The sequence below is a fragment of the Neomonachus schauinslandi genome, chromosome 11, assembly GCF_002201575.2.
Source record: "Neomonachus schauinslandi chromosome 11, ASM220157v2, whole genome shotgun sequence".
NCBI classification, from domain to species: Eukaryota; Metazoa; Chordata; class Mammalia; order Carnivora; family Phocidae; genus Neomonachus; species Neomonachus schauinslandi.
In genome coordinates, this window is record NC_058413.1 from 102,333,588 (window position 1) to 102,360,558 (window position 26,971).

At 40.3% G+C, this 26,971-nt stretch overlaps 1 protein-coding gene across 2 annotated transcripts in view; it reads left to right on the top strand.

Annotated features, from left to right (window-relative positions):
* Positions 1 to 374: 374 nt before the first annotated feature.
* The window catches only part of ALG9 (ALG9 alpha-1,2-mannosyltransferase), an 86,143-nt gene continuing 59,546 nt past the window's right edge, over positions 375 to 26,971 (top strand). For both annotated transcript variants that reach the window (XM_021696248.1, XM_044919869.1), the window contains exons 1-8: positions 375 to 553; positions 1,391 to 1,529; positions 2,806 to 2,940; positions 10,016 to 10,086; positions 16,462 to 16,550; positions 18,413 to 18,548; positions 22,603 to 22,690; positions 22,868 to 22,973. In XM_021696248.1, coding sequence (XP_021551923.1) covers positions 423 to 553; positions 1,391 to 1,529; positions 2,806 to 2,940; positions 10,016 to 10,086; positions 16,462 to 16,550; positions 18,413 to 18,548; positions 22,603 to 22,690; positions 22,868 to 22,973 — 895 coding nt within the window. In that variant the 5' untranslated portion in view covers positions 375 to 422. The remainder of the gene's footprint in view (positions 554 to 1,390; positions 1,530 to 2,805; positions 2,941 to 10,015; positions 10,087 to 16,461; positions 16,551 to 18,412; positions 18,549 to 22,602; positions 22,691 to 22,867; positions 22,974 to 26,971) is intronic.

Below are 26,971 nucleotides of genomic sequence, written 5' to 3' on the forward strand. Positions count from 1 at the left end.
TATCACGCTCCCCCAAAGACAGAGAGGGCCAGGTGCCAGTGATCTTTTAATGACCTCCCTTTCATCTGCAGCTGTGCTGTCATCTTTAACTGGATAAATACCTCTGCCCACTCCGTAGAGTTGTTTAGCCACTTTCCATTCGTGCTGAAGAGTGGAGGGAGAGAGAGTGGGACGGAGGGCGGAATGCCGAGAGTTACAAATATGTGGAAGGGATAGCTATGGTGGCGAAAGTCAAGTCTCAGGTCTCATTTCTTTTCTACTTCGGGATTTGCCCCAATTGGCCCAATAACTTTATAATTTAGTCTTGTCTGCGCATGTCAAGGTCTTTTGTCCCTCGGCGGACACCGTTGCTAGCCAAAGCTATGTCTCCGCGCTTGCCGCCTTCGTAGGGTGCCGAATTGTACCTTTTTTCCACGCGTGCCATGGCGAGCCGAGGGGCTCGTCAGCGCCTGAAGGGGAGCGGGGGCAGCGGCGGGGACACAGTCTCGGCCGCGGACAAGCTGCGGGAGCTGCTGTGCAGCCGTGAGGCGAGCGGCGCGGAGCCCCGGACCGAGTAGGTGTGCGGGCGCGGCGGGGGCGTGGCGGCCGGGCGGCGCGGCGCGGGGTAGCGCCGGAGGGTCTCTCGGGGCGGCGCGGGTCCAGCCAGGCCGCCTTTTCCCCCGGGTTCTTCTGCTCTTCCTGGACGGGTCACGTCCGGTCTTCGCCCCACCCTGGGCCCCCCATCCCGGGTCCCGTGTTTCTCGGGAAGAAAGCCTGGAGGGAGGCTCCGAGGCTGCTGGCCCAGGCCCAGAGCGGGCTGGCGTCATGGTGTTTGAGTTGGCCGAGCCTCAGTGGCAAGGGCAAAGAGCAGACCTTTTTCGGCTGTCTCTCTGTTTCCTTCATTGCCCTCAAAGTCCTAACCCCTTACTCTTCAGTGTGGGCCCCACAACCTCCGGCACCTGCAGCCGTCTGTCTCCCCAAGCCCGGGGCACTGCGGGTTAGGACCGCATTGAAGGAGCGGTCAACATATGGAACTGGAGGAGGTTACGTGCTTTGCACAAATTAGGCCTCTGTGCATTTGAACAAGTGGGGAAATGAATAAAGATGCATAATAATGACCTTGTTAAGAGAAGAAAGAAAAGGAGAACGAGAGCTTTGTGGCCTTCAAGGAGTGACATCGAGGCAATGAATTAAAGTGTATGAATGAGCTTACGCATTAAAAGCAGGAAGTGGAAAGAGTAAGATCAGTTAAGGTCTTCGTCCCTTCTGTATTCTACTTAGAACAACCAACTTCTTAGGTGAATTACTTAAGTGTGCTTTGATGTCCTTGCCATTCTTGTCGTTTCTGTCTAGTTTCAGCCCTTCTAGTTAGTAGGTCTTCCTGACACATCCTCCCTTTGCTTCTGAGCAGGTTATCTGGGAACAAAGCAGGACAAGTCTGGGCACCTGAAGGATCTACTGCTTTCAAGTGTCTGCTCTCAGCAAGGTTATGTGCTGCTCTCCTGAGCAACATCTCTGACTGTGATGAAACATTCAACTACTGGGAACCAGTAGGTGATTTCTTTAGTTTTCTTTTTTGTTGTTATTCTTGATTTCATTGCTTGGGACCTTGTTGCCAATCAATATACAAATAATATACAAGTGTGACTGGTAGTAAAGCAACTTTTTTTTTTAAAGATTGTATTTATTTATTTGACAGAGATAGCGAGAGCAGGAACACGAGCAGGGGGAGTGGGAGAGGGAGAAGCAGGCCTCCCGCTGAGCAGGAAGCCCAACGTGGGACTGGATCCCAGGACCCTGGGATCATGACCTGAGCCGAAGGCAGACGCCTAACGACTGAGCCACCCAGGCGTCCAGCAACTTCATTTTCACTTTTGTATTTTAAGCTGATGATTTACCTGTTGTTGAAGGCCATAGGAAAATGGGGCTTTTTACAAAAAGATGTAATTCGTAACTTTCTTAAAAATTTATTTTAAATCAAAATAATACTTTGAGAAAATTTTTATTTTATTTTTTTTAAAAGATTTTATTTATTCATGAGAGACAGAGAGGCAGAGGCAGAGGGAGAAGCAGACTCCCCGCTGAGCAGGGAGCCGGAGGTGGCACTGGATCCCAGGACCCTGGGATCATGACCTGAGCTGAAGGCAGACGCTTAACCGGCTGAGCCACCCAGGCGCCCCTTGAGATAATTTTTAAAGTTAACAACTACTACAGAACTTAAAGGGAAAACAGTAGCTCTCTGTTCCACTTCTCATAGCCAAATCCTAGTCCCTAGAGGTGACAACTTTCAACTTTTTTGGTTATTTTTTATGAAATGTGCTAAAAATAGAAAAATGTTATTCAATAGTATGCTTATACTGCTATTTCATGATTTATACATATGTAAGTCTTCTGACTTCTTAGAAAATTCAGAGGTGAAATTTTCTGATCCCATTTTGCATTAAAAAATGCTTAGTGTAGGGGGAGAGAAGCAGACTCTCTGTTGAGCAGGAAGCTGATGCGGGACTCGGTCCCAGGACTGGCAGATTATGACCTGAGCCAAAGATAGCCGTTTAACTGGCTGAGCCACCCAGACACCCTTTGGCTAATGAGTATTTTAACAAAATAAGTAGAGGGTAAAATTCAAGCTTTCGACATTGACCAAACAATAATCTTGTAGAAATTATAATGTCCTAATACTTTTCAGTATTGGGTCATTTTGATTCTTTCCAGTTTCAAATCTTGTTGAGAACTTCAGCATTTCTGTGTACCTTTGTGTTATTAATATTTTGCTTGGAAACTTGGATTTTTGGCCAATTTAACCCTAAATCTGTTTTGTACTTTCAGACACACTACCTCATCTATGGGAAGGGGTTTCAGACTTGGGAATATTCCCCAGTTTATGCGATTCGTTCCTATGCTTACCTGTTGCTTCATGCCTGGCCAGCTGCATTTCACGCAAGAATTCTACAAACTAATAAGGTAAGGGCAGGCCAGCCTGGGGGTAATTACACCTGATCAAGAGATGAGTCTCTGGAACAGTTTTCAGAAAAGGACAAAATAGACTGGTAGGTAGGAGAGGGCTTTTTTTTTTTTTTTGAAGAGTAATCATTTATTCATTCAGCAAACATTAATGGAACAACTTTGTAAAAATTTTTTATTTTAATTCCGGGATAGTTAACAGACAGTGTTATATTAGTTTCAGGTGTATAATATAGTGATTCAACAATGCTGTGTATTACTAGGAGCTCATCAAGATAAGTGTATTTTTAATTCCCATCACCTATTTCATCCCTCATTGCACCCCCTTCCCTTTGGTAACCATCAGTTTGTTTTCTGTAGTTGAGTCTGGTTTTTTTTTGGTTTGTCTTTTTTCTTCATTTGTTTCTTAAATTCCATATATGAGTGAAATCCTATGGTATTTACATGTTTGCAAATGGCAAGATTTCATTCTTTTTTATAGCCAAGTAATCCATTGTATGTATATACCACCTCTTTATTCATCTATCAGTGGACCCTTGGGCTGCTTCCATAATTTGGCTATTGTAAATAATGCTGCAGTAAACACATATATATGCATATATCCTTTCAGGTGCATATATCCTTTCAGTTTAGTGTTTTCATTTTCTTTGGGTAAATACCCAGTAGTGCAATTACTGGATCCTATGGTAGTTCTATTTTTTAATTTTTTGAGGTACCTCCATATTGTTTTCCTCAGTGGCTGCACAGCTTGCATTCCCACCAACAAGTACACATGAATTCCTTTTACTCCACATTCTAACACTTATTTCTTGTGATTTTGACCATTCTGACAGATATGAGGTGATATCTCATTGTGGTTTTGATTTGTGATGAGTGATGTTGAGCATCTTTTCATGTGTCTGTTGGCCATATGTATGTCTTCTTTGGAGATATGTCTATTCATGTCTTCTGTCCGTTTGTTTTTTTTAAAGATTTTATTTATTTATTTGACAGAGAGACAATGAGAGAGGGAACACAAGCAGGGGGAGTGAGAGGGAGAAGCAGGCCTCCTACTGAGCAGGGAGCCCGATGCGGGGCTCGATCCCAGGACCCCGGGATCATGACCCGAGCTGAAGGCAGACACCTAACGACTGAGCCACCCAGGTGCCCCTTCTGTCCATTTGTTTTTAAAGATTTAGCGTGCAGAGGGAGAGGGGGAGAGAGAATCCTGTAGCAGACTCCCTGCTGAGCTGGGAGCCCAACACAGGGCTTGATCCCAGGACCCTGAAATCATAACCTGAGCTGAAATCAAGAGTTGGCTGCTTAACCAACTGAGCCACCCAGGTGCCCCGACCTTGCCCATTTTTAAAATTGGATTATTTGTTTTTTCCTTTGTGTTGAGTTGTAGAAGTTTTTTATATGTTTTGGATACTAACTAATGGACCACATTTTATCTGGTAGGCACTTTAAGTGCTGTGTATGTAACAGTGGCCAAATCCCTGCCCTCAGGGAATTTATAGGTTAGTGGGGAGGATGGGTGAATATTGAACAAGTAATTATAAATGCAGTGGGCCTTATGGAGGAAAAGTACAGTGTACAATGGGTTAGCATATTAGGAGAGCCTAATTTAAACAGTGCTGAAGGATAATTAGGAGTTAATGGAGATCTAACCTGATTACCTTTCAGAAATTTAACTGTGATGGGTCTTGGCATGGATATTTTTGGGTTTATCCTGTTTGGAATTTACTAACCTTGAATCTTTAGGCTTATGTCTTTTGCCAAATTTGGGAAGATTTTAGCTGTTATTTTTCTGAGTACTTTTGTCAGCCCTGCCCTGTTTTTCCTTTCCTGAGAGTCCAATGATATCAATGTTAGATGTTTAATTATAGTCCCACAGGTCTCTGAGGCCCTATTCATTTTTTTTCAAGTCTATTTTCTCTGTGGTGATTGAGCAATTTCTAATCTTCCAGTTCACTGATTGTTTCCTCTGTCCCCTCCATTCTGCTCTTGAGCCTATCTGTTGAGCTTCTATTTTGATTATTATACTTTTTTAGTTTTAAAATTTCCATTTGGTTTTTCTTTATATATTCTGTTGCTTTACTCCCACTTTCTATTTCATGTTTCCAGTGTGTTCTTAATTGCGCATTGAAGCATTTTTATAACGGTTCCTTTACAATTTTGTCAGATAATGCTAGCTTTTATCTCATCTTGTTGGTATCTGTTGATTATTTTATTTTATTTTATTTATTTATTTATTTTTTTTAAAGATTTTATTTATTTATTTGAGAGCGAGAATGAGAGAGAGAGAGAGAGAGAGAGAGAGAGAGAGAGCATGAGAGGGGGAGGGTCAGAGGGAGAAGCAGACTCCCTGCGAAGCAGGGAGCCCGATGCGGGACTCGATCCTGGGACTCCAGGATCATGACCTGAGCTGAAGGCAGTCACTTAACCAACTGAGCCACCCAGGCGCCCCTCTGTTGATTATTTTAATTCAGTCTGAGATTTTCCAAGTAATTTTCAGTTGAAATGTGGACATTTGGGGGACTATGAGACTCTGGATCTTATTCATGGGCCCGGCATGCTTCCTCTGCATCTTTGGGTCTTATTGAAGCCTTCTGTTTTGTCTGCTGCTCTTGATACCACTCTAGCAGGAGAAAGGAGGGTGTTCTCCACCTTTGTTATTGCCAGGTGGGGGTAGAAGTTGAGGTTCCTCACTGGGGTAGGGGTACTTCATTACTGCTAGGGTGGGGTGAGGAGGTGAAGTCCAGATTTATCTACGTGGTCTCCACTGACAGTGTGACCAGGGAGGGAGCTTGTTACCACCAGTGAGGTTGAAAGTCCTGGCTTCCTACTGGGCTTTTGATGGCATGGGTGGGAGTTGAGCTACATTTTTTTTTTTTTTTCCCCTGGAGTGCTTTGCTGGAGTAGCGTGGTTATTGTCTAAAGGTTTTCTGTCTTGTTAGGCTACCCCTTTCTTGGCCTTTTGGTGAGATTGACGAGGCTTTGGTTGGTGTTTATGCTCTTTGGCATTTCTAGCTGCCAACTTCTTTAGTTCTAAGTCTAGGATATAGAAGGTGAAAGAAAACCCAGGGAACTTACCATTATGTTTTTCCTCTGGTCTTAAAGGCCCTAGGCAGTCTACTACTTTCTCTCTACCTTGAGTTGTGATAGGTTTACTTTACTTATAATGTCCAGAGTTTTTGGTTTTACATAGGAGGAAAAGGGAAAAGTATGGCTGATCCATCTTCCATGAAGCAGAAGTCCCTGATGACAGAACTAGAGGGTTAGTAGGAATCATCTAGGTAAAGGAAGAATGGGGATGAGGGAAGAAAGCCATGAGGCTGGGAGGAGGGCCAGCATGGCCTTCTTTTATAAATAGGCTTGATGCTTGGAAGAGACAGTGAGTGGTGGAGTGGGTTTTGTGATACTGAAAGGTAGGAGGAGGCCAGATTTATACGACACCTGGTAGGCTCTAGTAAGCAGTTAGACTTTTATCCCCCCCCCAAGGGTGTTCTGAAGCCGTCCAGAGGTTTTAGACAGAGGCTAGACATGATTGCATTTGCATTTGAGACTGATCAGAAAGGTAGCACCTTAGAAAATGACAGAACTCTGTCCTTCCCTTCCCTACATAGTAGTTCCTTTCTGTTTTTTTTCTTTTTGAACTTAGCAGAGGAAAGGTGTACAGGATGAGGTCTTAGTAGAGAAATAACAATATGCAATGCTTAAGGCTTTTGTGTCCTCTTGGGTATCCACTGTCACTTCCAATTTGACCTGTTTAACAGAATCCTTCATCTCCTAGCACTCTTCCTCTTATTTCAATGACCTGAGCAGGAAGCAGAACTGGAATGAAGATTTCCCTTCTTGTTCTTCCTTATAATCTCCTTTCTGTTAGGTTCTGCCAAAAGCCAATAGGGGACCACTTGACAAGGAGGAATTAGAGCTTATAGAGCCCCAGCCCCAGCATCATCTTGCACAGGCAAGAGGGTGGATTGTTGCTGAAAGGCAATCTGGTAATAATTGGCACCCCTAGTGATGGTTACCTTTTCAAATTCTTGCCACCTTAAACAAGAATACCTGTTTTGTCTCCCTATGGATCTGGGTGTCAGTTACTCTGAACTACGTACTCAGCAGTGGGAGCCCGTGTATATATATGGGCTACTTAATTTCATGGAGTATTGCCAGATTGCCCCCAGCATGACTGTGCAACTTTACACTTCTGCAACAGTGTTCCATGTTTCAGCCACCTCACATCTCCTGAGCACTTGATATTTCTGACTTGTTAATTTTTGCCCTTCTCATGTATGTGAAATGTTTCTCATTCTAATTGCATTTCTTTGATTACTTGTGAGGTGCAACATTTCATTTGTCATTCATATTTCCTTTTCTGTGAATTATGTATTCCTGTCCTTTGGCTGTTTTGCAATTGGGTTTTCTAGTTTTCTCTCTTGATTTGTAGAAGTTCTCCATGGTCACCCCTTGTAGGTTTTAGATACTGGAAATCTTTTAGGGTCACCACTCTATTTTGTCTGCGGACCTTGTGTTGAGCAGAAATCTTTAATTTTGATACAGTTAAGCCAATTAGTTTTTCACTTAAAAGTTGGTAGGTTTTGGGTCTTTCTAAAAGAAATCCTTCACCACAATTCACAAAGATGTCCTTACATATTTTCTTAGCTTATAATTTTACCTGTCACATAAAAGGCTTTAATACATTTGAATATTTTTTTAAAAAGATTTTTAAGTAATCTCTACACCCGGTCCAAACCCCAAGATCAAGAGTCGCATGCTCCACTGAGCCAGGCAGTCACTCCAGTTTGAATATTATTTTTTATAAATTGTAGGAAGATCCAGCTTAATTTTTTTTGTGATGTAGTAAACTGAATTTTTCAGTACCACAGATGGAAGAGAATCCAAGAGATATATCTGATAAACCAGTGACACTAATAAGGAAATTCAGCAAGATTTAGATTAAGGTTCAAAAACAAAAATCAGTTGTATTCCTCGGTATCAGCAATTACCACCAGGAAAAAAAAAAAAAAAAAAAAAAAAGCAAAACAAGATTCCTTTCATAACAGCAACAAAAAGTATGAAGAATGTAGGAATTAAGCTACCCAAGACTTGGTAAGACTGAAATGGGTACATTTAAGAATTTTATTAGCGGATACAGAAAACCTGACTAAATGGAGAAATATATCATCTTAAGGATGGAATGACAAACCTATAAAAATACTGATTCTTATATTAATATATAATTCAATGCAACTCCAATCAAAACCCAACAGGGGGCTCCTGGGTGGCTCAGTTGGTTAAGCAACTGCCTTCAGCTCAGGTCGTGATCCTGGAGTCCCAGGATCGAATCCCACATCGGGCTCCCCGCTCAGTGGGGAGTCTACTTCTCCCTCTGACCCTCTCCCCTCTCATGCTCTCTCTCTCTCAAATAAATACATAAAATCTTTAAAAAAAAAAAAAAAAACCCAACAGAATTTGGGGGAGAGGCAAACTGAAATGATTTTTTTTAATATTTTTTTTTTTTTAAAGATTTTATGTATTTATTTGAGAGAGAGAGAGAATGAGAGACAGAGAGCATGAGAGGGAAGAGGGTCAGAAGGAGAAGCAGACCCCCCGCCGAGCAGGGAGCCCGATGCGGGACTCGATCCAGGGACTCCAGGATCATGACCTGAGCCGAAGGCAGTCGCTTAACCAACTGAGCCACCCAGGCGCCCCTGAAATGATTTTTAAAATACAAATTTTAAAATGGACAAAGTGAGAAATTTATCAACCAGATACTAACACACACTACAAAGCCATAATAATAAAAACAATATGGTACTAAGAATTTGACCAATGACCTAGAATAAGGAGGCCAGAAACAGACCCATACATGCTGGAATAAGGTATATGATAGATACAGTATTACAAATCAGAAGAGAAAGGATGGATTATTTAGCAGATGTACTGAAGAATCTGGTTCACTACATCTGAAGTCCTAGCAGCATCGAGAATAGTGCTCAGTGTATACTAGGTTTTCAGTATGTTTTTATTAATCTGGCATTTATTGGATTGCTTTATTGAACTGTTAGGAATTTTTTGGTTATAGTGCTGAAAATGGGATGTATTTCTAAGTTACATGCAGTAATATTAATAATATATATTTAAGTAATGCTTATTTTCTGAAGTATTCAATGCTCTTAAGTAGACCAGTACACTATAGTATGGAAGGTATTAAATATAACCCCTATTAAGTTTATTTTTTAAATTGATGTTCTTAGTTATGAAATTAATAAAATCCCATTACAGGTGTTTGGAAGATAGGGAAAGTATACACCTAAGTCCCAGCAGCCTGATACAGCCACCTTTACCATTTTACTACATTTATTTTCAGTCATTTCATATGCTTCTGATTTCCAAAGCTGTAATTCTGATGTGTGAATAATATCATATTGTATATTTTTACCTGGTATTGAATAATTATCTGTAATTATCAATATATTATGGTTGTTTAGGTAATGTTGAATGCATGAGTTTTATAGCATATGAATTTTTCCACTGTTGCTGTAACTATAAATTTTAAGATCTGTGTAATAGTCCATGAAATATATGTGCATAATTGATCGAACCATTTCCCCATCATCGGACATTGTGTAGTTTATTTTTTTTAAATTTATTTGACACAGAGAGACACAGCGAGAGAGGGAACACAAGCAGGGGGAGTGGGAGAGGGAGAAGCAGGCTTCCCACGGAGCAGGGAGCCCGATGTGGGGCTCGATCCCAGGACCCTGGGATCACGACATGAGCCGAAGGCAGACGCTTAACGCCCCCATCGTGTAGTTTTTTTAAGCAGTTTTTTTCTAACGTAATAGTGATGCACTTACCATTTTCATGAATAGAACTAACCTTCCCTGCTTAGTTCGAGTTACTTCTGCAACCTGGACTCCTAGAAATAGGTGTACTGGATCTAGGGGTAGGAATATATGTATGGTCCTTGATACATACTGCTTTTCAAAAGGATTATGCCAATTCATTGTTACTAATGACAAATGAAAGTGGTTTCATCTTTAAGAGTTTTCTTGTTTCTGTGACTTCTGTCCTGGGTTTCTTTCAGATTCTTGTCTTCTACTTTTTACGATGTCTCCTGGCTTTTGTGAGCTGTATCTGTGAACTTTACTTCTACAAGTGAGTATAAAAGCTTTGCTTCTAAAAGTGCTATGATGGAAGCCCAATATAGCACAAGATTTTTTTTCTGATCATAAGCAGTGTTTACAATAGAAAAATAGACTTCCTCCTAGCTCCTAATACTATATTTGAAGGAGGACTTAAAATTTTTTTTCTCACTTTATTGACATATAATTGAAATAGAACATTGTCAATTTAAGATGTACAACATGATTATTTGATAAATGTATATATGTCATGAAGTACCACAGTAAGGTTAGTTAACATATCCATCACTTCACACTTCGTGGTAAGAACATTTAAGATTTACTCTATTAGCAACTTTCAAGTATGTTAATAATGTATTGCTAACTATAGTCACCATGCTGTATACTGGATCCCCCAGAATTTATTCATCTTCTAACTGGAAGTTTGTACCTTTTGGCCACCATCTCCTAAGCTTCTGTCTCCCCTCTACCCCATGCTTCCCCAGCTCCTAGAAACCACCATTCTATTCTGTTTCACAAGGCTGCCTTTTTTTTTAGATTCCACATGTGAGATCATACAGTATTTGTCTTTTACTCTCTGACATTTCACTTAGCATAATGCCCTCAAGGTCCATCCATGTGTTGGAAGTGGTAGGATTTCCTTTTTAAATTTATGACTGAATAATATTCCGTTGTACATGTATACCACATTTTCTTTATCCGTTCATTCATAGATGGACATTAAGGTTGTGTCTATGTCTTGGCTGTTGTGAATAGTACTGCAGTAAACATGGGGGTACAGATAATCCCTTTGAGAGAGAGCCGAATCCTAACCACTAGACCACCAGGGAAGCCGATAATCCCTTTGAGATAGTGATTTCATGTCCTTTGGATGTATAACCTGAAGTGGGATTGCTGGATCATACGGTAATTCTATTTTTAATTTTTTGAGGAAAGAAGTGGGACTTCTTGTTTTGAAACAAACTGTTGGGGGGAATACTTCTAATTATCACTTTCCTTCCTGAAGCTCTTAAATTCCATATCTTCATATAAAGTTAGGTTAATACATGAGTAACTGGTGTTTTATTTGGTAGGATTTAGTAGAGCCTTATTTTTGATTGCAAGATACAGAATCATGATTTACCTCTTCCCTTTGAGCTCAGATGATAGGAAATTATTCCCATTGTGGGACTCATTGCTCTTACTTGCACCCAGTACACTGTCTTTCACCAAGTGCCTATTGGTTGGTTGAATATTAGTGAAAGTATTGAGCATTTAAGTGTTGCAGTAATAAAAATAGCCACTTTTTTTTTTTTTTAGATGCAACCTAACATTTTAAGAATGCTTTAAAAAGTATTTAGACTTAATAATCATTATTAAAAATGTCCCCACTGGAAAACAACTAAAAACATCAGATACAGAAATTCTTTGGCCTTGACTCTGGGTTGCGCAGAGGAGAAGGAAGCAAGTGTTGCCGGCTTTGAGGATTGTAACCATACATTGGTCTTCATTATTGGTTCAGGACTGAATTCACATCACCTTACATGGTCCCCACCCCCTGCCCAAATCCCAAGTTGAGAATTTATTTTAAATTGTTCTGGATTGGTAGTACCCCTAGGCAACTTGCAAAAACAAACGGAACTTTTCTCCAGAGAGCTGGATCTTTAACCCAGGTGTCAAAGAATTACTACAAATAAAGTTCTAGTGAACAAGAATTATAATAAAAATAAAGCACAAAAGAGAACAAGACGTTGTACATGAGAACCAGCAGAAGTAACAGCTGACATGCAAAACTTCACTTACTAGGAATTACTAAAGTAAGAACATAAAATATATTTGATATTTCTAAAAAAATAAAAAAGAAGGAATTGAAAACATGAATAAGAAACAAGAGCCTCAATAATCCATAGAGTGAAAGGGAATTTAGAGAATGGGAGGAAATATTTGCAAACCATAATCGGAAAAGAGGTTCAATTCCAAAATATATAAGGAACTCCTACAACTCAATAGCAAAAAAAAACAACCCTATTTTTTTGGTAAAGATTTTATTTATTTGACAGAGACACAGTGAGAGAGGGAACACAATCAGGGGGAGTGGGAGAGGGAGAAGCAGGCTTCCCGCTGAGCAGGGAGCCGGATGCGGGGTTTGGTTCCAGGACCCTGGGATCATGACCTGAACCAAAGGCAGACATTTAACGACTGAGCCACCCAGGCGCCCCCAAGAAAAACTCTATTAATCTGACTAAAAATGGACTAAGAACTTCAATAGACATTTTTTAAAGAAGATACACACTTAGCCAGCCAGCAGGAATATGAAAAGATATACAGTGTCACAGATAATCAGGGAAATGCAAATCAAAACCACAGTGAACTATAACTTCCTATTTTTTAGAATGGCTATTATCAAAAAACCCCAAAAAACAAAAATAGGTGTTGGCAAGGATGTAGGATTGGAACCTTTGCGCCCTGTTGATGGGAATGCAAAATGGTATAGCCACTGTGCAAAACTGTGTGAAAGTTCCTCAAAAAAAATAGAACTACCATATGATCCAGCAATCAAACTTCTGGGTATTTATCTAAAATAATTGAAACCGGATTTTTTTTTTTTTAAATTTTTTCTTTTATGTAGTGTTCCATGATTCGTTGTTTGCGTATAAACCCAGTGCTCCATGCAATACGTGCCCTCTTTAATACCCATCACTGGGCTAACCCATCCGCCCAACACCCTCCCCTCTAAAACCCTCAGTTTGTTTCTCAGAGTCCATAGTCTCTCATGGTTCGTCTCCCCCTCCGATCCGCCCCCCTTCACTTTTCCCTTCCTACTTTTTTTTTTTAAACATATCTTATTTGTTTCAGAGGTACATGTCTGTGATTCATCAGTCTTACACAATTCACAGTGCTCACCATAGTACATACCCTCCCCAGTGTCTATCACCCAGCCACCCCATCCCTCCCACCCCCCACCACTCCAGCAACCCTCAGTTTGTTTCCTGAGATTAAGAATTCCTCATATTAGTGAGGTCATATGATACATGTCTTTCTCTGATTGACTTATTTCATTTAGCATAATACCCTCTAGTTCCATCCACATCGTTGCAAATGGCAAGATTTCGTTTTTTTTTTTTTTTGATGGCTGCATAGTATTCTATTGTGTGTGTGTGTATATATATATATATATATACACACACACACAATATCTTCTTTATCCATTCATCTGTTGATGGACATCTTGGCTCTTTCCATAGTTTGGCTATTGTGGACATTGCTGCTATAAACATTGGGGTGCACATACCCCTTCGGATCCCTGCATTTGTATCTTTGGGATAAATACCCAGTAGTGCAATTGCTGGATCATAGGGTAGCTCTATTTTCAACTTTTTGAGGAACCTCCATGCTGTTTTCCAGAGTGGCTGCACCTGCTTGCATTCCCACCAACAGTATAGGAGGGTTCCCCCTTCTCCACATCCCCGCGAACATCTGTCGTTTCCTGACTTGTTAATTTTAGCCATTCTGACTGGTGTGAGGTGGTATCTCATTGAGGTTCTGATTTGCATTTCCCTGATCCCGAGTGATGTTGAGCACTTTTTCATGTGTCTGTTGGCCATTTGGATGTCTTCTTTGGAGAAATGTCTGTTCATGTCTTCTGCCCATTTCTTGATGGGATTATTTGTTCTTTGGGTGTTGAGTTTGAGAAGTTCTTTTTAGATTTTGGATACTAGCCCTTTATCTGATATGTCATTTGCAAATATCTTCTGCCATTCTGTCAGTTGTCTTTTGGTTTTGTTGACTGTTTCCTTTGCTGTGTAGAAGCTTTTTATCTTGATGAAGTCCCAATAGTTGCTTCCCTTGCCTTTGGCGATGTTTCTAGGAAGAAGTTGCTGCAGCTGAGGTCGAAGAAGTTGCTGCCTGTGTTCTCTTCTAGGATTTTGATGGATTCCTGTCTCACATTTAGGTCTTTGATCCATTTTGAGTCTATTTTTGTGTGTGGTGTAAGGAAATGGTCCAGTTTCATTCTTCTGCATGTGACTGTCCAATTTTCCCAACACCATTTTGAAACAGGATCTTGAAGAGGTATCTGCACTTTAATGTTCTTTGTAGTATTATTCACAATAGCCAAGATTGGAAACAAGTTAAGTGTCCTTTGACCGATAAATGGGGGAAAATGTGATATATATACATAGAATGGAATATTCAATCTTGAAAAAGAAGGAAATCCTGCAGTGTGTGGCAACATGCATGAACCTTGAGGATGTTGTGCTAAGTAAGCTAACCAGTTATATAGATGGACAAACACTGCATGATTCTACTTATGGGATTCTAAAATAGTCAAACTCAGGGCACCTGGGTGGCTCAGTCGTTAAGTGTCTGCCTTCGGCTCAGGTCATGATCCCAGGGTGGTGGGATTGAGCCCCGCATCGGGCTCCCTGCTCAGCGGGAAGCCTGCTTCTCCCTCTCCCTCTCCCCCTGCTTGTGTTTCCTCTCTCGCTGTGTCTCTGTCAAATAAATAAATCTTTAAAAAAAAAAAAAGTCAAACTCATGAAAGCAAAGCATAGGTTGGTGGTTGCCAGGGGCTGGGCGGAGGGGGAAATGGGAAGTTGCTAATCAATGGGTCTAAATTTTCAGTTGTGCTAGATGAGTAAGTTCTAGAGAGCTACTGCACAACATTGTGTGGAATGTTAACAGTCCTGTATGGTATGCTTAAATATCTGTTAAGAAGATAGACCCCCGATTACCTGTTCTTACCACAATACAATAAAGAAGATAAAAGGAAAAAAGGAATGAGACTATGAAGATAACCCAGCAGATCTGAGAAAGAACTAAATAGAACTAGAAATGAAAGTAGTGGAATTGATGCTTAAAATGCAGTGGTTAGAGGTGCCTGCGTAGCTCAGTTGGTTAAGCGTCTGCCTTGGGTTCAGGTCATGATCCCAGGGTCCTGGGATGGAGCCCCACTTTGGGTTCCCTGCTCAACGGGGAGTCTGCTTCTCCCTCTCCTTCTGTCCCCACCTTCCCTTACCTCCCCACCCCCCACTTCTGCTCTCTCTCACACTCTATCTCAAATAAACTTAAAAAAAAAAAATGCAGTGGTTAATTTGAACAGCTAGACACTAAGATGCAAACTAGAAGATTGATCTCAAGTCAGAATGAAGTACAGAGTGACAAAAGGGAAATATGAGGGAAATGTAAGGGAAATATAAAGATGTTAAACATGTGTTGACAGATTCAGTCAGATTCTAGGAGATGATAGAATGGGGAGAGGCAGTATTGCGGGAAGTAATAGTTAAGAATTTCCATAATTGATGAAAAAAAAAGATGCTAATTCATAGATTCAGGGAGCCTAACATATCCTGAGCTAAATTAATAAGGAATTAGTGAAACCACGTAGAACACCAAGGGCAAAGAGGATCTTAAAAGTTGACAGAACTAATAGAATTACCTACAAAGGAATGTTAGTTAAATCAACAGAAGCCTTCTCAAAAGCCAGGAGATAAAAAAATCTTCAAAGTGCTCAGAGAAAACGATTGTCATCCTAAATTGTGTACTCAGCTAAGTCATCTTTTAAGACCAAGGGCTTAGTAAGGATTTTCAGACCAAAAACAAAAGCAAACAAAAGGGGGGAATTTGCCATTAACAGATCCTCACTAAAGGAACTTACAAAGGATATACTTAGGAAGAAGCAAAATTATTTCAGAAAGCAGCTCTGAGATGCACTTAAGGAACTGGAGCCTGGAGACAGTTAACACAGGGGTATATCTGCACAAATGTGGACTAAATGAAGCGGTAGTCATTCCTAAGAATGTTTACGGGGTTAAAAACCTCCAAGAAGGAGGTAAAGGAAGTGTGTAATTGCTCGGGGTTGAGAAACGTGGCCTTAGACAACTGCTTATTAATGCTTTGTGTGTCCATTTTGTCTGATAACTATCATTTATCGAGCAACTCTGTTCCAGGCACTCTTCTGAGCGCTTTTCCATGCTTTGTCCTCACAGGAGTCTGACAAAGTAGGCATTCTCATTATCCTCACTTGACAGGTGAGGAATCTGACAGAGGGATTTTGTCACCAGACCAGGGTACCGCTGCTCGTAAGTGGCGGAGCCCAAATTTGAACCTGTGCCCATCTGAATCTGAGGCGGTACTCTTCCACTACATCATGCTGTTTTCCTCTTGATTAGTATACATGATCTTAGGATGGAAAAGCTACATTTCCTCCTAGGCAGAGAGCTTCTCTTCTGCTTAAAGAGTAAGAATATTTGGGTTTGTTTTGCACACAAAATTGCTAACCTGTCCAGGCAGCTCTGTGTTTGACTTTAGATCTTCAGTGTTCTCTGCGATGCAGGCATGTGTTTTTCCTTTGATTTGAAATGTCTGTCCTTAAGATTGGCTATGCTGATGGTCTTTGCCTTTCTCCTAGGGCTGTGTGCAAGAAGTTTGGGCTGCATGTGAGTCGAATGATGCTAGCCTTCTTGGTTCTTAGCACTGGCATGTTTTGCTCCTCATCAGGTAAGTAAAAGGGCAGGTGAGGGCATAACAGGTGCACTGAACTTTCATAGTTGCATTGAAAGGGAGAACTTGTGTAGGCATAGGTTATGTTTGGATAGCATATCAGTAATTAGCAGAGCACTGTTACCTACATGATCTTCATAAACCCTTACAGCAATTTTGTGTTAGGGGTAAGAAACATTTTCTCATTTTTGCAGATGAGGATACGGAAATTGAGAAAAGTGAAATGACTTACTGGGAGTCAACTCATAAATGGCAGAGCTCTCTATTTCATGTTGCTTTCTATTACATTATTGTATATATATATTTTTATTACCATAAGGCTGAAAAACACCAGCACCCTCTGCCTTTCCTTGCTGTTAGGGGAAGAGAAATAATTTCGTTATCTTGCTCTTGTTTGTGTCTAAAAACCTGTGTTCATGGTTCTGCTTTCTGCCCATTATTTGCAATGTATTCTGTAAAGGTATGTATCCTCTGTTGGGTTTTTTTTTTTTTTTAAACAGTACACTTAAAGAGAATTAGACTATAACCTTAGAGTGGTGGCTTGCAAGTTGGGCTGCCATTGAATATTTCTATTCTCTGAGCCATGGTGGCCTGCTGCCAAAAGGTAGCCTGTTTCCACTTTTCTGGAAAAATTAAGCTACTAGATAAAATAATCTCAATTCTAATTTCTGTTTGTGTGTACCAGAATCTAGTATACACACGAAATACACATAAAAATAGTGTTCAGCACAAAGGTGTATATTGAACTTCGTTGACTGTGTCAAAATCTATGTGATTGTGCAGAGACATCTTATGAGAGTCATTGTCCTCAGTGAGAGTGTGCTCTCCCCCCCCAGGCCGGCAAAGACCTCCGATTCCTCTGCTCCTTTGTCCTCTGCATTGGCAGCTGGAAATGACAACTTCAAATAGCATCAATATTATTTAGCATTTATCTGTGAAGCTTGTACCTCATGTTTGGTTACTTTGCTACTCCTAAAGTTGATTCTTAGGAGAGGGAGATACTCAGGAGTACCTTTAGCTTTGTCATCTCAGCTGAGAATGAAAAGGCACAGAGAAGTTCAAGGGATCCTTTGATACACAGCCTGTAAACCCTTTACTGAGTTTGGGAGATCATACGGCCTATTTGTGGTCCTTGCCTCATGCTGATGTTTCTTCCCTAGTGGTAGGTGAAGCAGGCCTATACAGTCTGGAGAGGCAGATCTGCGTTTTTGTGTAAAATTGTTAGAAACGCTGATCAAATGTTACTGTTGCAGAGACCGCAGAGACCCTGAAAGTACTCAGCTCCTCTGCTGTTTACTACAACAAAGTAGTGCTAAATGGAAGTAACTAGGGGACGGCTACAGGCCAAACTATCTATGTCCGTCGATGCAGGATGCAAAGCAGGGTTGCCATCCAATATGTGGCCCTTGAGAAGGCTTCCCAGAATTCCTAGGGGGTAATGGTTAGTGACAGGACAGTCTCAGAAGCCTATCAGAAGATAAACTGCTTCAGAAATAGTCAGCAATGGTTCTAAGTTTCTTGCAGCATATTCCCTGCCTGGAAATATAACCTGGAATTCTCTAAGTTTTGGATTTGGGGTACCGACCAGGAGAGGAATGGCGTGCTTGGCATTGTATAACTAGGCGTGTGTTGGTACCTTAAAAAAACAAGACTGAGAAAATAAGAAAAATTATTGAACTTCATTTTTTTTTTTTTTTAAGGAGTATCACTTTACTGTACAATTCTAATATATTCCTCAAAATATGTTCCTGGTTATTGACATCGTGCAATGTGGGTAAATTTTTAATAACACCTAATAAACCTCAAACTCTTGTCCCTCCCCCCCTCCGTCTGTGTTCCCCATTTCTTTACTCTTGCAGCATTCCTTCCTAGCAGCTTCTGTATGTATACAACGTTGGTAGCCATGACTGGCTGGTATATGGACAAGACTTCCGTTGCTGTGCTTGGAGTAGCCGCTGGGGCTATCTTAGGCTGGCCATTCAGTGCCGCTCTTGGGTAAGGGACTAACACAGTTCATCTTCCTTGTATCCCTGGGCACATAGTAAATCTCCTTGTTCTCTGGTTATGACCTAAAGTTCCAGGAATGAATTGGACTTAGAGAGATTATGGGAAATGGAAGAATATTTCTCTTGGTGCATATTGTTGATTAATTCTAATAAGAACAGTAACTATTAAGTCTTTGTTGTATGTTAGCTGCTGCTAAACCCCTTAGAAACTTTACTCCTAAAGCCTTACAACAGCTTTGCAGGAGAAATACAATCATTAGTGCTTTATTTTTTTATTTTTTATTTTTTAAATATTTTATTTGAGAGAGAGCATGCGCATGAGTTGGGGGAGGAGCAGAGGAAGAGGGCCAAGCAGACTCTGCACTGGGCTTGATCCCGGGACCTTGGATCACTACCTGAGCCAAAATCGGGGGTCAGTCGCTTAACCGACTGAGCCATCTGGGTGCCCCAGTCATTAGTGCTTTATAAATGAGAAAATAGGGTCCAAAGGGTAATTTGCTTTTAAGATTATGTTTGCTGGGGCACCTGGGTGGCTCAGTTGGTTAAGCACTGACACTTGATTTTGGCTCAGGTCGTGATTTCAGGGTTGTGAGATCAAGCCCCGCTTTGGATTCTGTGCTCAGCGTAGACTCTGCTTGAGATACTCTCTCCCTTGTCCCTCTCCCTGCTCTCTCTCTCTCTCTCTCTCTAAATAAATAAAGTCTTAAAAAAAAAATTGTTTGCTTTTGGACCCAGGCCGCCTTGAGCCTGCCGCTGATGTGTTTTCCACACCGCACCACTCTGTGCTGTGCATTTCCCACTCACCAGGCCTGAAACCGGACTTTCCCTGCAGTCTTCAGTTCTTGCCTCAGCAGCTTTTTTCCTCAAGGCTCATAGTATTTCTCACTCCTCTTGTATTCCTTGTTCCCACCACCTCTGCTCTAGTCTGTGCTGCCTTCACTTCTTACCTGCACTGCTAGTAATTTAGAAAAATACCGCACTTGGATGTTAAGGTTATTACAGTACAGTTGACCCTAACAAGGTCAGGGGCGCTGACCCCTTGCACTGTTGAAAACCTGAATGTCACTTTTGACTCCCCAGAAACTTTACAATAGCCTATTGTTGACAGAAGCCTTACCGATAACTTAATTAACGTGTATTTTGTATGTTGCATGTATTATATATTCTTATAATAAAGTAAGCTAGAGAGAAGAAAATGTTACTATGAAAATAAAGAAGAGAAATATATTTACAGTACTGTACTATATTTATTAAACCCCATATATATGTGGACCCACACAGTTTAAACCCATGTTGTTCAAAAGTCAACTGTAGTAGTATATTTTTATTATTAAAAAAGTTCCAGTTTGTATGAGGTAAAAAGAATTCTTAATTCTCTTTTCCCCTAGTCTAATCTTCAGAGGTGGTCGCTAATACTTTTGTACATATCTTTCCAGAAATTGTCCTTACGTGTGTAAATACACACATGTGCATACATACCGTAAATTCTTAGAATAATCCTGTAACTATATATCTCTTCTATGTATGTAGACTTAGATCGTTCTTTGTGTGGATTACATAGCATTCTATTATCTGACCATAATTTAGCCATTGCCTTATTGGTAGATACGTAGTTTTCAGTTTTTTGCTATGATGTAGTGATTCAGTGAACATTTTTGTACATATGTCTATACATTCATGGAAATTTGTGGGGTAAATTTTTAGAAGGAGAGTTAAAGGTATTCTAGAGGATAGGTATTCTAAATTTTCTTAATTGTGTTTTAAAGGCTGTTTTCCCCACCTCCAGTCTTCTATTTTGCATATCATCAAAATATTAAAGATTTTGTGTGAGGCCGTCTTCTATCTTTTCTCCTATCTTTCAACCATCTTGATGATTCTCATATCTTAAATCTGGTCCAGTTGTCTCATATATTCCTGGTTGCCTATTAGATATCTCCTTTTCTATAGCTAAACATTTACAAAACCGAGGTCATTATCTTCTCTCCATATCTGTTCTTTTACCTATGTTTCTAACTCAATAAATGGTACCACCATCTACTCAGTGCTGAACCAGGAACCTCAAAATTTCTGTGACTCTTTTCTCTTTCCTATGTCGTATTTATTGTACCTCCTGAATATCTTGAATCTGACTGCTCTTCTTCACCTCTGCTTCTGGTTTACCATATAGCCTCCTAAATGATCTTCCCATCTCTAGGCTTGATCTCTGTAAATCTGCTCTCCACAATCAAACTATAGAGTTACCGTCCTAAAATGCAAATATGATTATACCACTCCCTGTTTTGTTTTAAACTCTATAATAGCTTCCCCATTTCTCTGTCACAGAGGCTGGTAACCTGTGACCTGTGGGCCCAGTCTAGCTGGTCATCTCTTGTATAGCCCAAGAACTAAGAAGTTGTCACATTATAAAGGGTTGTTAACAACACACACTCACTACTGACAGACACACACAGAATATGCAACAGAGACCATATATGGCCTGTAAAGCCTAAAATACATACTGTTAGGTCCTTTAAATAAAAAGCTTGCCACCCCCTGCTCTGTGGTGTCCAGATTCTAACATGACCCACAAAGTCCTGATCTTCCCTCCTTTTTACCTCTCCAACCGTTTTTGTCAGTTCCTCTGTTCCTTTTACTCTGCACCATTGACATTGAACTTTGTGAGTTCTTCAAATACTTCTGGGTGGCACGTTTTGATTGGTCTGCCTTTAGCCGAGATAAGGGATTTCAGGATTGCTGTCAGTTCGCAGTTTACCATCATTTATTGAATATTTTGTCTTAGGTGCTGCTGATACTTTGTTAAAGAAGAAAGTTAGGGTTCTTGCTCTTCTGGAGCTTACATTTTAGTAGGAAAAACAGACATTGAACAAGTAACTAAAAGTATGATTACTTACCAAAGGAGAAGTAGAGATGCCATGGAAATATAACTAGTTGGGCAGAAAAAAATGAAAACACAAATGTTAATGCAAAATTTAGATAATAGAATGTGGAAGTTCATATCACAGAAGAAATACCTTGTGATAGCACATGGCATTGCTAAATAAACGACAGAGATGGTAATGCCATGTGAATTCAGAGGCAGGAGAAATTGGTTCTGCAGAGGTTGTTCTGCAGAGGAGTCGAGAGCAGAGCCTGTAGTGGACATTTGGGTAAGTTCTGTAGAAACAGATTGGTGTGGGGAGGGAACTCCTTGTGACTGGAGCATGGGTAAGGATTCTGACTAGTGTTCTAGATTTGGAGGCCATGGATATGGAGGTGATTGTTCATGCAAGAGAGGGAGTACCTACTGAGAAAATGAGTGTAGAGAAAGAAGAGTAGAAGTTTGCTTCTGGCACCTAGGACCATGGTAGGGCACAAAAAAGACATCTAGAAAGGAGCACTTGGGAAGAGGCCAGGAAAGAACAGGAGCCAGCAAGCCTAAAGAGGAAGGAAGAGATGCTTTGTGTCAAGTGCTGCAGAAAGACCAAAGGAGGTGAAGCTCGTGAAGAGTTACTGGGTCTGGCCGAGAGGAGGTTCCTGTTGACCTTACATCCGTCTCACGAACTTGAAGCCAGGCCTTCAGGACAAAGTAGTGAAGGCAACATACATACACCACTTGCTTGAAGAATTTAAGTGAAAGGGAGAAGAGCAAATGGTGCTGGAAGGAAATATATCAGAACTGACATATCAAAGTTTATAATTTTATTAAAATCTTTATAAATCATGGAAGAGATGAGTATTCATTTGGCCGGGTGGGTGTAGGGCCACAGGGCACATTCACTTAAAATTCATATATTTTGAATGTCTGTTACACATAAATATGTATAAAATAGAGCTCTTTCCATAAGTTCAGTATTAATATTTCTTGTGTATTATGGGGTGCAAAGTACTCTCGTGGGCAGTATATTGTTGAGAAGACATCCTCTCCTATATCAGATTTCTTTCCTCACTATTAACTGCTAGAGACGTTTTTTCCCCCCTGTTCAGCATGAGGTATGTGTGAATCTGACTTGTTTGAGTCTATATTCTAAGTGTTTAATTCCCTGTTTTGTTTCTCTGTTAAATAGCTTACCCATTGCCTTTGATTTGCTGGTCGTGAAACACCGGTGGAAGAGTTTCTTTCATTGGTTTCTGGTGGCCCTAATACTCTTTCTGGTGAGTTTTATTTTTTCTTTGTTTTGTTTTAAAGTTGTAATGAAAGCATGTTGATGTAGGAAAGAGAATATGAGGAATTCATTCTGTTTTTCATTTTGAAGTTTATTCTGTTAGCATTGGGAGAATGTTTCCAGAACAAAACCCTGCAATTGGTATCTATTTTCTGCTCTGTCTTAGGTGCCTGTGGTGGTCATTGACAGCTACTACTATGGGAGGCTGGTTGTTGCACCACTGAACATCGTCTTGTACAATGTCTTTACTCCTCATGGACCTGATCTTTATGGTAAGGCCTTAGGGAGTCTGGGGAAGAGTAGGAGATAGCTTCATTTGCCGGAGCTTTGAAATTTCAGCTCAGTTGCTTCATTTCCTCAAATACAGCATTTCTTTGCTGGTAATCTTAATTAAAAGTAAATGACATTTGCATATAGCACAGTGATGGTAAGTAGCCAGTAAATATTTCTTCTTGATTAATGTGCTTCCGTCCTTTCAAGATTTATTTGAGAGAGAGAGCGCACAGATGAGTGTGGGGAGGGGCAGGAGGAGAGGGAGAGAAAAACCTCAGCAGACTTCTCGCTGAGCGCAGAGCCCAATGCGGGGCTTGATCTCAAGACCCTGAGATCATGACCTGAGCTGAAACTGAGAGTTGGACGCTTAACCGACTGAGCCACCCAGGCACCCTTTGATTAATGTGATTTCTGTTAGTCTTGCTGTCATTCTCAGCATGCCATGGCTCTTCATGCTACTTTTTTAAATTAAAAGTTACTTTTTTCTGTTCTCATTAGAAAACCAATATGACAACAGAAATAGGAAAATAGAAACACTCACAATTCTATTATCTCCAGATGGCTGTTGTTAAGAGCTTGGAGTATATTCTTTCAGAGGTTTTCTGGACATGGACACATTTGGTATTACTTGTTCTTTTTAAAATTTGCATTCGGTATCAGGCATTAGGAGAGAAAGTTTGGAAAATGTGTAGACAAAGCAGAGCAAATGGTAGAGTCAGCATGAGAGGGGGGTAGTTTGGCCAGTTTAGGGTTGAGAGGAAAAAAGTGGGATGCCTTTAGTCTGGGGAAGGCATTCTCCTCCTCCCCCCCCCCCCCCAACGTCTTATCCTCAGCTAGCCCTGAGCCTGTTTTATTTGGCCCCCTGGGGCATTTGAGTTAGTGACAGTTATAGAGGGATGACCTAGAGATCTTCCTGGTCAGATCTGCCATTTTATGAGATTGCTTTTTCATTAAAATAAATGTAGTTTCTTTTGCATTAATTTTCTGAAGGTCTTGAAGCATTTTGTGTTTGTGATCATCTTGGGGCTCTACTGTGAAGCAGGTTAAGATGTCTATGTCTTATCAGTTTAAGCCATGCCCATCACTTTTCTTTGCTACTTTGCCAACAGAACCAACAGATTGGATGAGGAGATTTAAAGTAAGCATATGAGTGAGATTTAACTGGGCCTGTTGGGATTTGTGGAATATTGTCATTTTAGAGGGCAGTAGGTAATAGGTCAAAATCATGTTTTGTTCAGTGACTTGAATTCACAAACTGCCTTGTTTAGAGAATAATTGCTAAGTGAAGGAATTTTAATTCTTTTTAAAGTTTAAGTAATCTCTGTACTCCACATGGGGGTCCACCTCACAACCCCAACATCAGGAGTCACACACTCCTCTGACTGAGTCAGCCAGGAGCTCCCTAAGTGAAGGAATTTTAAAAGATGTTATACACAACTAATGAATCATTGAACATTACATCAAAAACTAATGATGTACTATATTTTGGTTAACTGAACATAATAAAAAAGAAATAAAAGACCCCTTGAGGACTGACTCCAAGATCCCCAAGGATGTGAGAAAAAGCTGCAATTTTAAGCTTTTGCCTCTAGATGTCTCCCTTTAGCTAGAGAGAGTTTGTAGGTTTTTAATTGCCCGTTGTTTTAGTTGCCTTGTAAAATTTTTTTTGGTTCTACAAGTCAATAGCAGGAAGACTCCCCTCTTAGACCCAGATTGCACATTAGAAATTGATTTACTGGAATCTATTGGAAACATAATATCCATTATATATGGGTGAATAAATTACGTTAATTTCAATTTAATTTTGGGAAACTGGCATTACCTTTTAAACAGGTTATTACATAATGACGTTTTGATTGCTTATTTATAAAACTTTGATACTATATGAAAGCAGTTGCTGAGATAGATGAGGCTTATAAATCTAGTAATTTACAGGTTGGCCAGGAGAGTAGAAAAGAAAGAATAAATTCTTGTTTATGTTTCTGGTTTAACAGTGGCTGGGTGGGGGATCTTTGTTTTGGGATCCAGCAGAGAAGTGGCCAGTCTTTTCCTTGGATGTTGGCATCTGCCATTCATTTTGGCCAGTGCTTGCCTGGGAGGAGTGCCCGGAGCTCTGTTCTGCCTGCTTTGATGAACCTGGGGTGACTTCAGTGCAGATTTTGCTATTTTGAATGTACAGGAACTGATCACTTTCCTAGTGATGGAAAAAGCTCTGTTGGAGCAGAATGCATTGTCTTACTGGGCGTCAACGGGACTGATGCAGTGCTATAGTCAGTCAGACTTGAGGGGGTTGTTCCTTGATGGTAGAATTTTTGTGCTTTTAGATCATCTTTGAATTTGACAATTTTGGGGTGGGGTTGATTTCCATTCTTTTAAAGAGTAATTAACTCCTTCTGCAGAGAAGATACTTCTTCCATCTTAGAAGTAAGTGTTGTTTGTGTATTCTAGGTCCTCCAATAAAGATTTGTCATGATGAATAGATGGGTGAACAAATTTGGTAGTACCCATCAGATTATATTATGCCTTGATCACTCTTCTGTCCTGCAGCTATTTTGGTTAGACCTGTTGTGGTGTGTTAGAGTGGGATTTTTTGGATACCAAATAAAAATAATAGAGGTAAAAGTACTTTTTAAAAATTTTTTATTTTATTTTTTAATTAACATATAATGTACTACTTGTTTCAGAGGTACAGGTCTGTGATTCATCAGTTGTACATAATTCACAGCGCTCACCATAGCACATGGTAAAAGTACTTTTTAAAGCAGAGTACTTTATGATTGTCAGCTAACTTATAATGGGTGAGTCCATTCAGTAAATACCAAAGACTGACTTTTTAATAAATGCTTTGGTGCCGATGTCAAACAGTGAGACAGCGTATCTTTTGTCAAGGAAACTCCAGATCTTTAACTTTGCCTCCATGTTTGGCACTAATTAGCATTATTTTGACTATTTTGTAAGACTTTCCTGCTCCAAGTGCTTCATTAGCTATGGGTAGGCACGTTTCTTATCTGAAAATTACAAATGCATTGTGTTGATAGTTTCTGCCTACAGAAACAGAAAACAGCACTATCTGTTAGTGCTGTTTCTTATATATAAGCCTGTAATACTTCTTGAACAGATAGATAACTGGATTTCAGCTAAAGAAACATTGAATAAATTGCCTTTGAGTATTTGTGTCCTGAAAGAATTTGCTGTGCAATAAGGCTGCAGTGACAGGAATAGATAATTATAGTCCAGTGTATTATGTGCTACAGTAGAAAGATGGGGAATCCTAGGAGCAAGTCCATCTGGTGGTAGCAAGAAGACTTCTTAGAGGTGGTGGTCCTTGAGCTGAGCCTGGAAGGAAGAGTAAAAGTTTAGTGAGTAGATGCTAAAAGAGTGTATTTCAGACAACTACAATGTCCATTGTAGGTACTGTTGAGACAAAAAAAAAAGATTGAACATTGGATTCTTTTTTTAAAAAGTTAAAGTAGTTTTACAGTGTTAGCTTATTTTAGGTAGAAACTGCACAGGCATGAGCAAGATAAATTCAGTCTCTCCATTGTGATTATAATATAAATATTTACTCTGTTGTTCCTGGTTTTCAAAGGGACCATTCAATACTTTCTTGGCCAGAGAGCGTTTATTAATGACACAGTCCAGATCTGAGCTGACTCTTTGGAAGCCAGGAGAAAGAAAAGGAGTACATTTTCACAACTATTAATTACAATAGTTTCTGTTTAAAAAAAAAAATGCCTGTTATATACTAAAAATTTTACACAGCTGTCTTCTTCCCCTCACAAAAAGTCTGTGAGATCGGCGTTATTTATTCTTACTTGCAGCTGTGGAAACCAAGGTGGGGATGGTGAGCTTACACATAATTAATAAGTGGCAGAAGTGGGATAAGAGCCCAGGGCTGTCTGACTCCAAAGCCTGTGTTCTTTCCAACTAGAGCAACCTCAGGAAAACCCTGGAGTTTGGCAATTGAGACTGTACAGGAGAATAAGCTTGCAGAAAC